Below are 13,625 nucleotides of genomic sequence, written 5' to 3'. Positions count from 1 at the left end.
GACGGAGCTCTTTTAGCTAACCGGAAGCACGCCTGGTCAGTTATTAATTCATTCCGCCTAGGTCCTCCCCTGGGCTATCTCTCTTGCAACTATGGCATCCATCTGAAAGAAAAATGTATGGCACTGAGGATAGGTGACTGGGGCTTCTTGAAACATGTTTCGTCGTGGCGTTTAGCGCCAGGGGAGGGAGTCGCGTGTAGGGGTTGTGGTATAGTGGAGGAATCCCTTGAACATGTGGTTTGCTTGTGCCCATCATTGCTTCAGGAATGAAGAAGATTGCTGCAAAGTAAGTGGGAAGAACTGGGGGGGCTGCTCCTGTCGCCAGGCTGTAATAGCGCTATTGGACCCTAGGAACACAGTGCTAAATGTTTTGGCGGTCAAATTTATCAAGGCCGCCTTGGCCAAATTTCCTTAGGGCACTGCGAGCGCAATCTAATGGGCTCTTGCCCTGCTTCGTTCAGCCCAAATTGCGCCTTAGGATTGTCAGCGGGCTAATGAATTAGGGCACGCTTGCTCTTTAAGGGTAGGGGGTTTATTATTTAATTGATGGACTGTCGAAGTCCCTCATGCTCATTGGTAACCTTTGTGATGTACTGTTAATGATTTTGTGGTTACGTTTTTACTGCTATTTATAAGGACAATTTTTTATTGTATATTATATTACTGACTGTCATTGGATTTATTTTTGTGATGGATTTTTTTATTGTAATGGATTTTATTATCCAAACAATAAAGAGATATATATATACATACATTCTCTCTCTCTCTCTCTCTCTCTCTCTCTCTCTCTCTCTCTACTTTGAAATCTTCACGTTCTACATATTATCAGCGTTCCTTCTCCTGCAGCATAAAACACCGCCACCCTGCATACAGTGTTGCTCATGACTCCCCGATCAGAAAGGCACCTTCACCCTATTGGCGCAGCTGTGCCTGTACTGCTTTATCCTATCCATTTTACTCCTTCACTCTCTCTCACCCTAGCCTACCCTGTACCTGTGGTGCAAACAAGTGTACTCTTTCATTGTCATAGAGACTCGTTAACACAAGCCTCCCTTCTCTTTTCAGAAACTCTCTCCACATCTCGAAGCAGTGAACCAGAGGTGGGCTTGCAAAAGATGGCCAAGCCCTCCCGCCCAGTGTGGAGCCGGCTTCGCTCCAGCTGCGTGGTGGTGAGAGTGGATGGGCTCAACCTCCATCAGGTGGGTCAGAGTGGATCAAGTGCGGAGCGGCCTCTGGCACCATTGAGTAATACTGCAAAAAAGTGATGGATGGAAATGATTGGAACATTATCAAATAGTGGTAAAAGCTCGGGCCAGCATTCCATTCCATCGTGTTTTAGTCATCTGTGCCATTACAAAGTTCAGCCAGTTGAAATCACCCCCCCCCCCCCCCCCCCCCCCGACCGACCAGCCCAACGTCTAAAGGATGATATGAGTAACCCCAGGCGCAATTGTGAAGACAGGCTAAAAATGATGCTTTGGAATGCATGATTCAGGCATTTAGAGCCATGACTTGTTTCTTGCACATAAGAGATCAATAAGAACAAGGTCCATCCCAAGAGATTTTATCTTATTTGCTCTTACTTTAGCAGGTTGCATCTGTTCTGTTCTTGCTTTCTGTCTGCACTGTGTGAAAACCTGTCCTACATCTGGCCTAGTGCTTTTCATTGAGTGATCCTCTTTCTGCTTCTCACTTCCTTACTCTGTTTCCTTTCTGTTTTCCTCCCCTTTTTTATTTTGTCTCCAGATCAATCTTTCTCTTCTGCATTTTTTTTTTCTTTTTCTCTCGTCTCTCTCTTTATTGTCATCTCTGCTTTTGGTTGAATTTGAATTCTGAGATGTCACTTAATGTTAGAACAGCATGCAATGCCAATGCTTCTAGTCTCGCTATCCAAAATGAAGTAGCTTTTGACTGCGGAGACATGACTAGAAAAATGAGTGTCCGTGTACGGTCTAGTCCAGCTTTCAGTGCTTGTGACCTTTATCGTCCTTTGTCTAGTGGGGAAATAGATCTTTTTTAGTTTACCTCTCTCTCTGGAACATACATGTAGAACTGCGCATTGTACGGCAGAGGGTCTGGATTTCAACATGTGATTTATATGTGTGAGGGAGTATCAGGCATACTCGAAGGCAAGGAGATGAAGGTGAGTAGAAAGGGTTAGACTATTCCTAGATCTCCCTTGCATATCTGCTAACTAGTTAAACTCAAAATGTCTTACTTTACTCAAGGATTGCATGATCAGCAGTTTAAAAATATATTTTCTTATTCAAAGAAGCACTACATCTATGTATTTCGGGTCTTTCTCAAAACAATCAAAAACGCAAATATAAAGAAAAGGTCAGAAAAGCATGGCGGGAAAAACAACTTGGATTTAAATTGCAAAACCAGAAAATGGAAATGCTCATAGCTGTTTTTTATTTGAGTTAATGGAGGAAACCCATTGAAATTCAGTCACTGTTTATTCAGGTTTGTTTCCTTCTGTAGCACTGCATTCCAAAGGGATCTCAGGTGACCCACGCCTACTCATAAAACGTAGGGACCTGAATTGATCTCAGGGGCACCAGCCACTGGCTAAATGGAGCATCATGCTGAATACATTGCTTTGTTTTCGTGAAAAGACAGCGAGACAGTGAAGCACTCTGGAAATGTCAATCTACACAATCATCTGTCAGTTTGGGCAAGGGCCGGGGCTCCCAATTACATTCAAAGACTACCCCTACCCCCATTTCGGATCTTAATTGTATAGAACAAATATGTTGGCCATTCTGGCACTCCCTGTTGACTTTCTTTTTTATTTACATTCGGGAGGGAGAGTTTGAAGACCACTGGACGATAGACTCATCTTTTTCTTCTTATGAAAAGCGCCCTTCCTGTTTGTGTCTGTACTTGTGACAAAGGCAGTTGTGGCTGGGCTCTACGGAGAGCTGTCATTTGATTATACTTCACTCAGTCAGTAATCCTGGGACCAAAGCGCTTATTTTCAGTCATGTAGTCAGATGCTGTATGTTGGTTTATCCTGTCCTGTCCTACGGGTGTCACTAGTTATTGTGTAATGTTTTTCAGATTTTCAGTACTGCGCCATTCTTAGACAAGACTCCTTCTTCGCATCCATTGCTAATAATTCAGAAAACATCATACCTTTGCTATCAGTTAGGTGTTGCTTTCCAACTTTTCCCTGCAGACTTAAAAACTTTTTGATTATGATTTTCAGTATTTCATGTGTTTTTCCTCTTATTTGTAGTGATACTTAGTAAGATTAATTTGAAGTGCAACAAATAAAAAAAAAAAACATGTTACTTCAAAGGAGAAGACAGTAGAAGTAAACTCACATTTTATTTCATATTAATCCTTGTTCAGAGTGGAATTCCACCAGATCCCTTCCCAAAACGACGTGAGGGACTTAGGGATATGCTACTCCCACAAGGACTTACTTGAGGTGAAAAAAGATGGTGCCAGAACATTTCCTCCAATTGGATTCCAGTTAAACCCGTTACAAGGCATGTGTAAATGACATTCTGTAATTTCTTACTAAAACGAAATTCCGAGTAGGATTTGTTTTATTTTTTTTTCTTTAACATCTTTCCGTCAGCGCAGCATTGCAAGCGCTTAGAACTGCCCTTAGCCCTCTTTGCCTTTTTATATAGAGTCCGAGACCTGAAGAGCATTTTCTGTACCGTTCTGATCTTCCTTCCTGCATTAGCAAGCATGATTGTAGCAACAGTTCAATACTCTAGAGAGGTTTTCCAGTTTGTATGTGTAGTCAGTCGCAGTATGAGCATCACTGTTAGTGCCCAGGCCTGCCCCATCTGTGCATGACCGGCCACTGCATTTTGGCCAGAGGGCTTTACTACGTTAGCCCACTCCCTTACTCTCTCTTTGTTGGCTGATGTGGTATTTTATTCAGAGTTGCCATTCTTCATTCCAGTTGGCCAAGAAAGGAAAATACATCTTTTCTTCCCTTTGCTGTGCATGCTGTAACCGGATGCAGTGCATACAGTGACCAGCACTTTTGCCACTAACTGAGATAACTGTATAACATGCATGGGAAATCTTCATCTGGGTGGTTCTTGCTCTTTTTCTCTTTTTTTTTGTTTTTTTTGCTGGAATTCCGCGGAAGACCATAAGGTACTGTTTCTGGTCTGTGTTTAAGGGCTGGTACTTAGGTGGGTGTTGGACTTCACTGTGGGACAGAAGCTTTGCATCTAGTAAGAGGAACTAGACCTGATTAAAGCTTCAGTAAGACCAGTTAGTACTGGTTAGTGGACATCACTGATATTCCAAGCCATCTATTTTCGATGGGAGGACATTTTTCTTGATTCATGTGTTTAGTGCTTTCTGTCGAATAAGCACTAAAGTAAAAAATCCCTCGGTTGGGTGATAGCATACAACTTTTTCAAAATAGGTGAAGGATCAGACAGCATCTCTAAAGTGTTTTCTTCCTGAAGAGCTCCTCCAAACAAAAGTGAAGCTCCATGGGGTAGATCAGGCTCCTTATTCCCAAGAAGGTGGCAGGGGGGGAGTACATTTGTACCATTGTTGCCTGGAAATGATGTTCCCTGTGAACCTACCTCTGGCCTACAAAATAGTAGTGAACGAGGTTTTAAATATTAAATAAGTATTCAGGCTGGAACCATAACATGCATTGAGTGTGGATCTGCTTGTGCATATACATTATGTGACGTGATACAAAAGAGAAAACAACACAAGCCAGTATTGATTCCAATATGAATTACTTTTAATTTGGAAGTAATTATTTACTGACTTTTTCTGCTTCCTATCTTACTTACTAGAAATTGTTTTGAATTTTGGGTACATTCTCTTTCCGAGTCTACAACCATTTCTGATTTGGGAGAGAAGTTAACTCTATTGATCACTTCTCTGACCACCCATCCGATTGTTTTGTGTGCCACTAGTGATGGTTAAAACTACAGCCACTCAGTTTATGCTATTTGACTAATGTTCATCACCATAAGTGGGTCAGACATTAACCAGATTGCTCATCCTCCACTGCCTGACACGAGTCAGCCGGTTTTATTACTCTTCCTTATAGTTATTGACGTGTACAGACAGGTTTTATGGTGTATTTAATTTCTGATCTAAGCTTCTAACCACAGATTCCTCGTCTTAGAATTCCCCAGGCATCAGACTGCATCTAGAAAATCTCTGCAAGCTGGTAAGTGGCTCCACTGTGACGTTGGTCGTAGCCGGTGTCTATATAGGCATCACCCTGGCGAACTGGCATAATTTCCTTTCTTTTTGTGCCAACAGCACAGATCTGGAGAGCTACCTCAGTCACTTCTTGACCACTTGTTTTCGACTTTTTGTTGACCCTTTTTTAGGAGCTATTTGCTCCCAGTGTGCTAGGGATATGTCCCCTAACAAACCTATGGGATTTAAGCACAATAGGTAATGCCACTAACAGAGGTCTGTGCTTTATCCCCATTGGTCTGTCTCTGGTGCCTGGGGCTGAGCCACAACTCGAAGGCTTGTGCCAGGTGCAAGTGGATGCACCCAAAGGCAATCCATGTGCGGGCGATGAAGATCCTGGTGGTGCAGCAGAAGAATGCACTTCTGGTCCTGCTTTCAAGGGCGATCTCAGGGCCACTCCCGGAGACATTCCCTTGGAGTGTAATTTTCCCACTACAGAACGACTTCCTTTGAGTTGGATGAGTCCAATAAGCAACGTGCTTCGAGGCTGTGCTCCCACTTTACAGTTGCAGAGCTGGCGGCTGGCTCTGCTCTGCATTCTCGCAATCTCCTGTGAGCACCCCCTCACAATTAAACATTTCTTTTTTACCAAGCCATGCATGCCATCATTGGACCACCGACTCTTTGGTGTGCATTTGGGCCCTTCAGAGTCAAGAGGTGCCCCTGTTGGGTTACTCGATATCAACTTACCCCCAAGGCCAGCCAGGCATTCTGGATCCACCCCCACAAATGCTTCCACCCACTCTAGTCACAATCCTCCAGACACTGGCAAGCCTATTAACATTGCCGATCCTGAGACGGCGCCACCCCTTCAGGCTTAGTTTCAGAATAAGCTGCATCTTCTGCAACTGTGATGGGTAGGCCAGCGGAGGTCCTTGACCTACAACTGCAAGACGTCGAGGCTTAGACCAACATGTTGATGGAGGTGCTTCACCCTCTGCTAAGCTATTTCTCCTTTTTAATGAGACCCTCACAGACTTTCTTCTGGTGGTCTGGGCTAAACCTTGCACAGAGGGGCTCCTGTTCACCACGATTGCCCGTTGCCATTATCCCACCCCAGGACACTCAGTCCTCCTCTCCCAGCATTTGTCCTCTGAGCGCAGGTCTCAACAACTAAGGCCATCCCAATGCATTCTGTTCCACCCCACCAGGTAGGGAATCTAAGAGGTTGAACACTTTTGGAAAGAGAATCTTCCACCAGCTTGGCCTTGTGGTCAGTGAACACTGCATTCTTCTTGGGCTGATATTCCCATGCTCTGTAGCAGTGGTTCTTCTGACTATTGTATACCCCCATGTTATCAGCACTGGAACCCAGGGACCCCCAGTGAATCATTATTGGAATCTAGGGGCCCTCACCTGAGTCATTACTGCAATCCGCAGACCCTAGCCTAAGCATTTTTGATAATTTGATCTGCGAAAAGATACACATAAAATACTGAAACAAGAGTTCATCAAACACGTACACAAATGATGAAATGTTCCATTTATTTCACAAACAAGTAAAATCTAAATTTTAATGAGAAGGATCTTTTTAATATTATTTAATTTGTTAAACAGTTTCAGACCCTCTTATGAGGCATCACAGAAACCATGTTAAGAACCGCTGCTCAATGGGACTCAGTTGCCTAGCTACTGCCCATGCTCCCTTAAGAGAGGACGGTCGGCCCTTAACAAAGGCACCTGCTGTGGGGACAGATTTGTTACTTGGTGTACCTCCCGTCATTTTAACCCACTTTTAGCCCCCTTGTCAGAAGTTTTATTGTTAATGCTGTCATTAGCCCGTCAAGGCCTTGAGCACCATTAAAGATTATCTTTCGGCCATATCTGCTTTCTTGTGGATGCCAGATCGACCTTCACTGTTTAAGTAATCTGTTATGACAGGTTTTCCTAAGGGCTTGCATCATTTCTTCCCTCCTACCCCTTTCATAATGACCTATTGTGACCATAATTTGGTCCTAATGTTTCTCATGGGCCCCCCATTTGAGCCCCTGCATAGCTGTTCGCTCAGACTCCTAACTCTTAAGACGGCCAGCTTTCTTAGTATCCATTATATTTGCCTGGAGGGTCAGTGGACTTCAGGCTCTTTCAGTTAACCTACCGTACACCAGCTTCTACCCGGGCAAGCTAATTCTTAGAACTTGTGCCTTCTTCCTTCTGAAGGTGGTGACTTCTTTCCACGTTTGCCAAAACATCACATTGCCGACAGTCTTTGGTCCACCTCAGCGTTAAAGGAAGAGTAGAGACTTGACCATTTGGATCAAGAAAGAGCTTGGTCTTTTTACATTGATCTCACCAAAAACCACAGGCTGGACGATCAACTCTTTATTGGAGTCAACCGAGCGAAAAGAGGCAAGGCAGTGTAGAAGAGAACCATCTCACAATGGATTTTATTAGGCATTAAAATCTGCTATGCACTAGCTAAGAGGCAGCCTTCTGAGGGCATGCAAGCCCATTCCACTAGGGCCAAGGCCGCTACAATTACGTTAGCATGTGAGGTACCTGTCCTGGACATCTGTCAAGCTGCTACTTGGATGTCCCTCACAACTTTCATGAAGCTCTATTGCTTAGACAGTGAGGTATGTTGAGACAGGCATTTTGCTTGGTCTTCCAGGATTTCTTGTTTTGAGCACTTTGCAGCAGCAACTGTGGTTAGAAGTGCCTATCAGAAAAACAAGTGACATACCTTCTGTAACACCTTATCTGGTAGAGACTCTAACCGCAGATTCCTCACTGATCTTCCCATCCACCTCATTCTGCAAACCGAGTTCCACACCCTAACATTTTGATATATTCTGTGCACTGGCCGAACAATCATTCTGACGTGGCTCAGTGTTTTTAGCACCGAAATAGTCACAAAAGAAACTGATGTCAGCGCACAGTGGTGGCGTCTGTATTGGCACCACACCCATCGCTTCAGGCGCAGAGTGGATCATGCCATCTACTGGCAAGCAGAGGTACTGGTCCACTTTTTCCAGATCCCGTATGATGTCTAGGAAATATTCTAAGGTGAGCTATCTGAGGTTATATAGTCTCTACCAGAAAAAGCATTACTGGAGGTAAGTAACTCGTTAATTTCTGCAACTATGTTATTCTGTACATTTTTTATTTCCACTTAATCCTTCTTTACCTGACAAATGTCCTTTGAGACATTGACATGGATAAATTATTCCTCATGCTCAAACTGGCAATCCTTTGTGCCACAGAGTTCAACTCCCCTCAGAGGCTCAGCTGCTGAGACTTTCAGCACATCTAGTATGAGGTAGTAATTTGGAGCTGTACTCCCACACCCTTCAGATTAGCATTTCTATTAATGACTTTTTTCTCTTAAGCTGCTTCAGCCTCATTAACAAAGAAGGCGGTCTGCTCCGGCCCTATTTTTTTTTTTTTGACTTTGACAATTTGATCAAGAGTGTGTTTTCTCCATAAATGAATAGTCTCCAAAGACCTCTCTCTGTAAAAGCCTGCAGTCACAGTGCTTGTGCCTCTGTTGTCTATACCCAGGGCACAATCCTATAAAATTAGACCAATCTGTTACATTTTAGGCTAAGACCCTGAAAGCTGATGAAAGAATTGCAGTGGTGGTGGAGATGTTTTCCACTGCTTCCACTTCTTCATCCACTACTTCCACTTCTTCATCCACTAATCAGAAATTGGAGTTGCACATCCCAGAAATGAATTGTACAGCTCAGACATCAGTGAAAGCCAAGAGTCCCTCTGAGCCTACCACTAAGGTTCATACTTCAGTGAACTACATGTTTCAGGTACCAAGTCTCGGACATTGACTTTATCTTTCCTTTTCTTTGGGTCTTTAGCCTCAAACGTTCTGTGAAGTCTGCTTCAAAAAAGTTGTCACCAGCTTCATCTGGAAGTCATGCCAGAAAGCATAAGTTGACCATGCTGACTGCTGCTTTGGCAGCCAGGCTGAGTTTTGACCTGTCAATTGCTATGTCATCGATTGTGGTTGTCCATAACTTTCCGACTCCAAAGCCAACTGTGCCACTAGCATCGATTTAGCCGACAGTAATGTTTGAGGTGCTGTAGAAGGTGAGTTTAAAAACCAGTGTCATTTGCCTTACTGTCAGTTTTTAAGTATCAACAGCTGAAATGTCCTGAAGAAAAACAAGTTAGTTACCTTTGCTAACGATCATTATGGTGTATACTAACCTAGCTGCAAATTTATTTCTGAACCCACCCACCCCACCATTCTGAGAAATGGTTGTAGGTCCATTAATAAGGTTTCACGTTAGTTTTGGTGCACTGCATGATTGGTAAATCTACTTGGCCTTGACTCTGCCTCTTTGGGCGTGGAAAATACAGATGTAGAACGGACTTCGGTGTACCATGGTGGCACTTACGCAGCTCATGTGATGTCATATCTGGGGTGTGCTCATCATTGAAACAGAGTACAGTTCCACCTCTCGGCACAGGAGAGCTGTTTCAGCCTTTCTAGATCCAGTCTGGTGCTTGGGAATATTCAAGGAGTGAGGACTTTACAAGTATAATGACTATCTGTTAAGTGCTAGACTGTAGGTATGGCATCGTGGGTTTCCATTGATGAGGTAATGGAATTCCAGGTTTAATAACAAGAGGCCTGAGTTGGGGTGTGGAGGTGAAAGGGACGACTCCTTCAGTTACATAATAATTACTTATTTTGCACTCTGTGGGTGGTGGATTGTTTACTTGACAAATTCATCCTCCTCAAATCATAAAACAAGAAAAGCTACATATATTGTAAATTGGACATCTGATACCGACCTCTAGCCGCAGATTCCTTACTTAAGAATATTCCCCAGGTGTCAGACTGTATCTGGAAAAATTTTGAGCAGTCCCATTAAGCGCCTGTAAGTGGCTTAAGTCGGCTCCACTTGACGATGTTGGCATGCCTACATAGACACTACCCAAGCGCACTGACCTCAGTTCCACCCCATCAGCAGTGATTCGGATCGAGCTCTTCTCAGACACTTTTTGACTGACTTCCTTCGACACTTGTCGTTGATTAGTGTGCCTTTTTTGTTTTTTCAGAGATGTCCCTAAGAAACCCACAGGGTTCAAACCTTGTGGACCCTGTTATCGCCAATGTCAGTGACGAACCCCTACTTGGGGTGTCTGGTGCCTGGAGAGGGACCACAACTTCACATTGTGTGCGGAGTGCAAGACTGTGAACCCCAAGGCCAACCGCAAACGGTCCATAAAGCTCTTGGCTGCTCCCCATGCGACTCAGCACCACTCAAGGTCCCTTTCATGTGAGAGTTCTCGAGACCACTCCCGGAGTCACTTGCGTCTGTCCTCGTTACATTCCAGGACTTCTTAAGGTAAGTCCCATTAGAAGAAGTCCAAGAAGTCAAAGCCCTCTTTCACTTCTCTGCATTGCTTCCATCCCAACCTCACTCTCAGATGGTTCATGTGCAGTAGGTGTTTGAAACTGGTCCCACTCCACATGTTCCCAATTTCCTGGACCTCAGAGAGTTTTATGAGGACACCTTTGGATCCAACAGGTTCGGGAGGGTCTGTGACTGGGTCTTTGCCTGTGGGTCCGCCCCCTACACCAATTGACTCCTTAAGATCCATTGGTGGATACAGACGGGCCCCAGATGTGACTTTGCAACCTCCTCTGAGGACCGCTCCAGTGGCGTCAGACCCATCATGATTACCAACTCCAATACAGAGCCGGACCAGCGTCTCATGACATTTCTTCCAGCACCTACCAGGCCCACGCAACCTGAATTGTTGGAGACTGAGCCCTATTTCACTGAAGAGGTCACTTAGTAACATGAATGGAGGGAATCTGAGGACCTCTATATACAGGGCGGGCTCGAGGGCGGTGGGATCATTGCAGCCGTGCCTGGTGTTACCATGTGGGGATATATTTAGATTTAACATGGTTTGAAAACCACCTGCCTCACAGTTATTTCTTTGTGTGTCCAGTAGCTTTCAGGCACAATAAAAATGTCAAGATAACTGGTGATTAATGTTACTGCTGGAGATAGGTCAAAACTTTGTCTAGTATCAGTTTCCAGTCATGCTAAAGTAGCTCAAAAGGTCAATGTGCCTGCTAATAAGAACGTGTACCATGCAAATCACCGAACTGTATTTTATAGGTTACTGCTTTTTTCACAGAGATCCTTTTGTTACTTGCAGTTTATAAATTACAACCCTAATACAGCACAATGATCTATGAACTGTCACCAAAGAGCTTCATGCAAACTGCATGGTATAGATAAGAATGTATTTTTCCCCCCAGTCTTTCATTATCCTCATGTTAAAAACAAATGCTTAAAAGAGCTCCTTTAGGTAGATATACATGTTTATTAGTAAAGCCAACCACTGCTGGGCATTTTAAATCCTGATTATGTGCTTTGTTGGCCAAAAACCATATTCCCCTACTGTGTGGGATATGGTTGCACAAGTGTTTCCCATGGTCCCAGATGAGGCTTAGGCCAATACCTTCGAACCAGTTGCAGACAGGCGAGATGCAGCAAAGTTCACAATTAGATGCAGGTTGGATACAAGTGACACACTAGACTAAGCCATTGCTTCTTCGGTGGTGCATCAACATCACACCTGGTTAAGGAATACTGTTTTTTCAGGGGATGTCCAACCCACACTCCATGGACATGCCCTTTGAAAAAACCTGTCTCTTTGGAGAAAAGGCCGATTCAGTCTTGGAGAGGTTCAAGGATAGTATGGCCACTGCCAGGTTGTTGAGGCCCTTTCTCTGACCCTATGACAGCCGCATTCTGCCTTACACCCCTTCCGTGGCTACAGTTGGGGCTATCAGCCTTGTCCGTTTCCCCCTAGCCATCACAGCCAGCAGTTTCATGGCTGTGGACATGCCTCCAACAAGCCTCATGGATCCTAAAGCTAGAGGTATGCCCAATTCACTTCTCCTGACCCCCCCACCCGCCACACAGTCAAAGGCTTTTTAGTATGCTCTTAATCAACCATAAGTATCCGGTTGGCAGCAGAATCCGACACCATCTGCCCCGATGGCTGGAGATGACAACAGGCAAGTGGGTGCTCCAGATTGTCCACCAGGATTACGCCTTTCCCTTCAACAAACCCCACTGCCACTTTCTCTGTCCCCAGATCGGCTAACAGAGGATCACCTTGCACTCTTGTGACGGGAAGTACTGGCCCTTCTGGCCAAAGGTGCCATTGAGAGGGTGCCAGAATCAGAAGTAGGGTGTGGTTCCTATTCCCGCTACTTTCTGATGCCAAAGAAGGAAGTAGACCTCTGCCCTGTATTAGATCTGTGCCATTTCAGTTACTTCTTGAAAAGGAAAAAATCAAGATGCTCACTCAGGCTCGAACCTTATCGTCCCTCGACCCTGGAGACTGGATGGTAGTGTTGGACATGCAAGATGCTTATTTCCATGTTCCATCCTGCCTGCCCACAGATATTACTTGCGCTTCATCGTGGGCCAGGGACATGATCAATTTGCTGTGCTCTCCAGTATCCCTCAGGTGTTCACCAAGCTGATGGCGTGGTTGCAGCACATCTGTGGAGGTTGAATGTCCCAGTCTTCCCCCTACCCAGACGATTGGCTGTTGAAGGTGGGCTCGCTCCAGGTAGTCATCCCCACCAGGTGGACTTGAGCAGACCACCTGCATTTACTGGGATTCACTATCAACATGCCTGACTCCCTCTCAGACGCTCCCTTTCAGCTGAGCTGTTCTGGGTATAGTGCAGTTTGGAGCTCATCGTCCAGAGTAGCGAGTTCACGATATTCGGGCTAACGATTCTGATGTTTCAGCCTTTATCGTGGATTTCTTTGAGACTGACTGTGACGCTGCTGGGTCGCATTGCTCCCAGCATACTGTTGGTAAATATGCTTGTTGGCATATGCAGGCTCTGTAGTGGGGCTTGATGACCCAGTGGGCACTGCATCAGGGAAATCTCTCTGACCTGGTCCAGATATCGGATGGTACTGCAAACGATCTACGGACCACCCTGGGTCAGCAGTAGACCTTTTCCCTTCCCCAGCCAGAGCTCACAGTAGTGACAGATGCATTACTTATGGATTTGGGTGGGATCTAGGGGAGGTGGAGATCAGAGGCTTCTGTTCAGGCAGAGTCTCAGCTCCACATCAGTCTGTTGGAACTGAGTGATCCAGCTAGCACTGAAAGCCTTCCTTCCAACTCACCTTTGATGCATAGTGTATCACGAATGGCCTCTTCATCTGAAGCTGGTGCAAGGTCTCTTCTGAGTTTGGGAGAGCCTCGATTAGATCTGTTCACCACCCCGAGAACAATTAATGTTAGCAGTTCTGCACATTGGAGTTTCCAAGGTGGCCCTCGCTCGGAGATGCATTTTGTATCGAGTGGAGCTCAGGATCTCTGTACGCCTTTCTGCCTATAACACTCCTGTCCAGAGTTCTCAAGAAGATCAAGGCGGACCAGGACCAAGTCTTCTTAGT

General features: G+C 45.0%; 1 protein-coding gene across 3 annotated transcripts in view; it reads left to right on the top strand.

Moving 5' to 3' along the window:
- The window catches only part of BLTP3A (bridge-like lipid transfer protein family member 3A), a 286,049-nt gene that overhangs the window by 121,147 nt on the left and 151,277 nt on the right, over positions 1-13,625 (top strand). For all 3 annotated transcript variants that reach the window (XM_069238827.1, XM_069238826.1, XM_069238825.1), the window contains exon 11: positions 1,066-1,199. In XM_069238827.1, coding sequence (XP_069094928.1) covers positions 1,066-1,199 — 134 coding nt within the window. The remainder of the gene's footprint in view (positions 1-1,065; positions 1,200-13,625) is intronic.

This window comes from Pleurodeles waltl, chromosome 6, assembly GCF_031143425.1.
Source record: "Pleurodeles waltl isolate 20211129_DDA chromosome 6, aPleWal1.hap1.20221129, whole genome shotgun sequence".
Classification (NCBI taxonomy): Eukaryota; Metazoa; Chordata; class Amphibia; order Caudata; family Salamandridae; genus Pleurodeles; species Pleurodeles waltl.
Note: the sequence above shows the minus strand (reverse complement) of the source record. Positions and strands in the feature narration are given on the sequence as shown.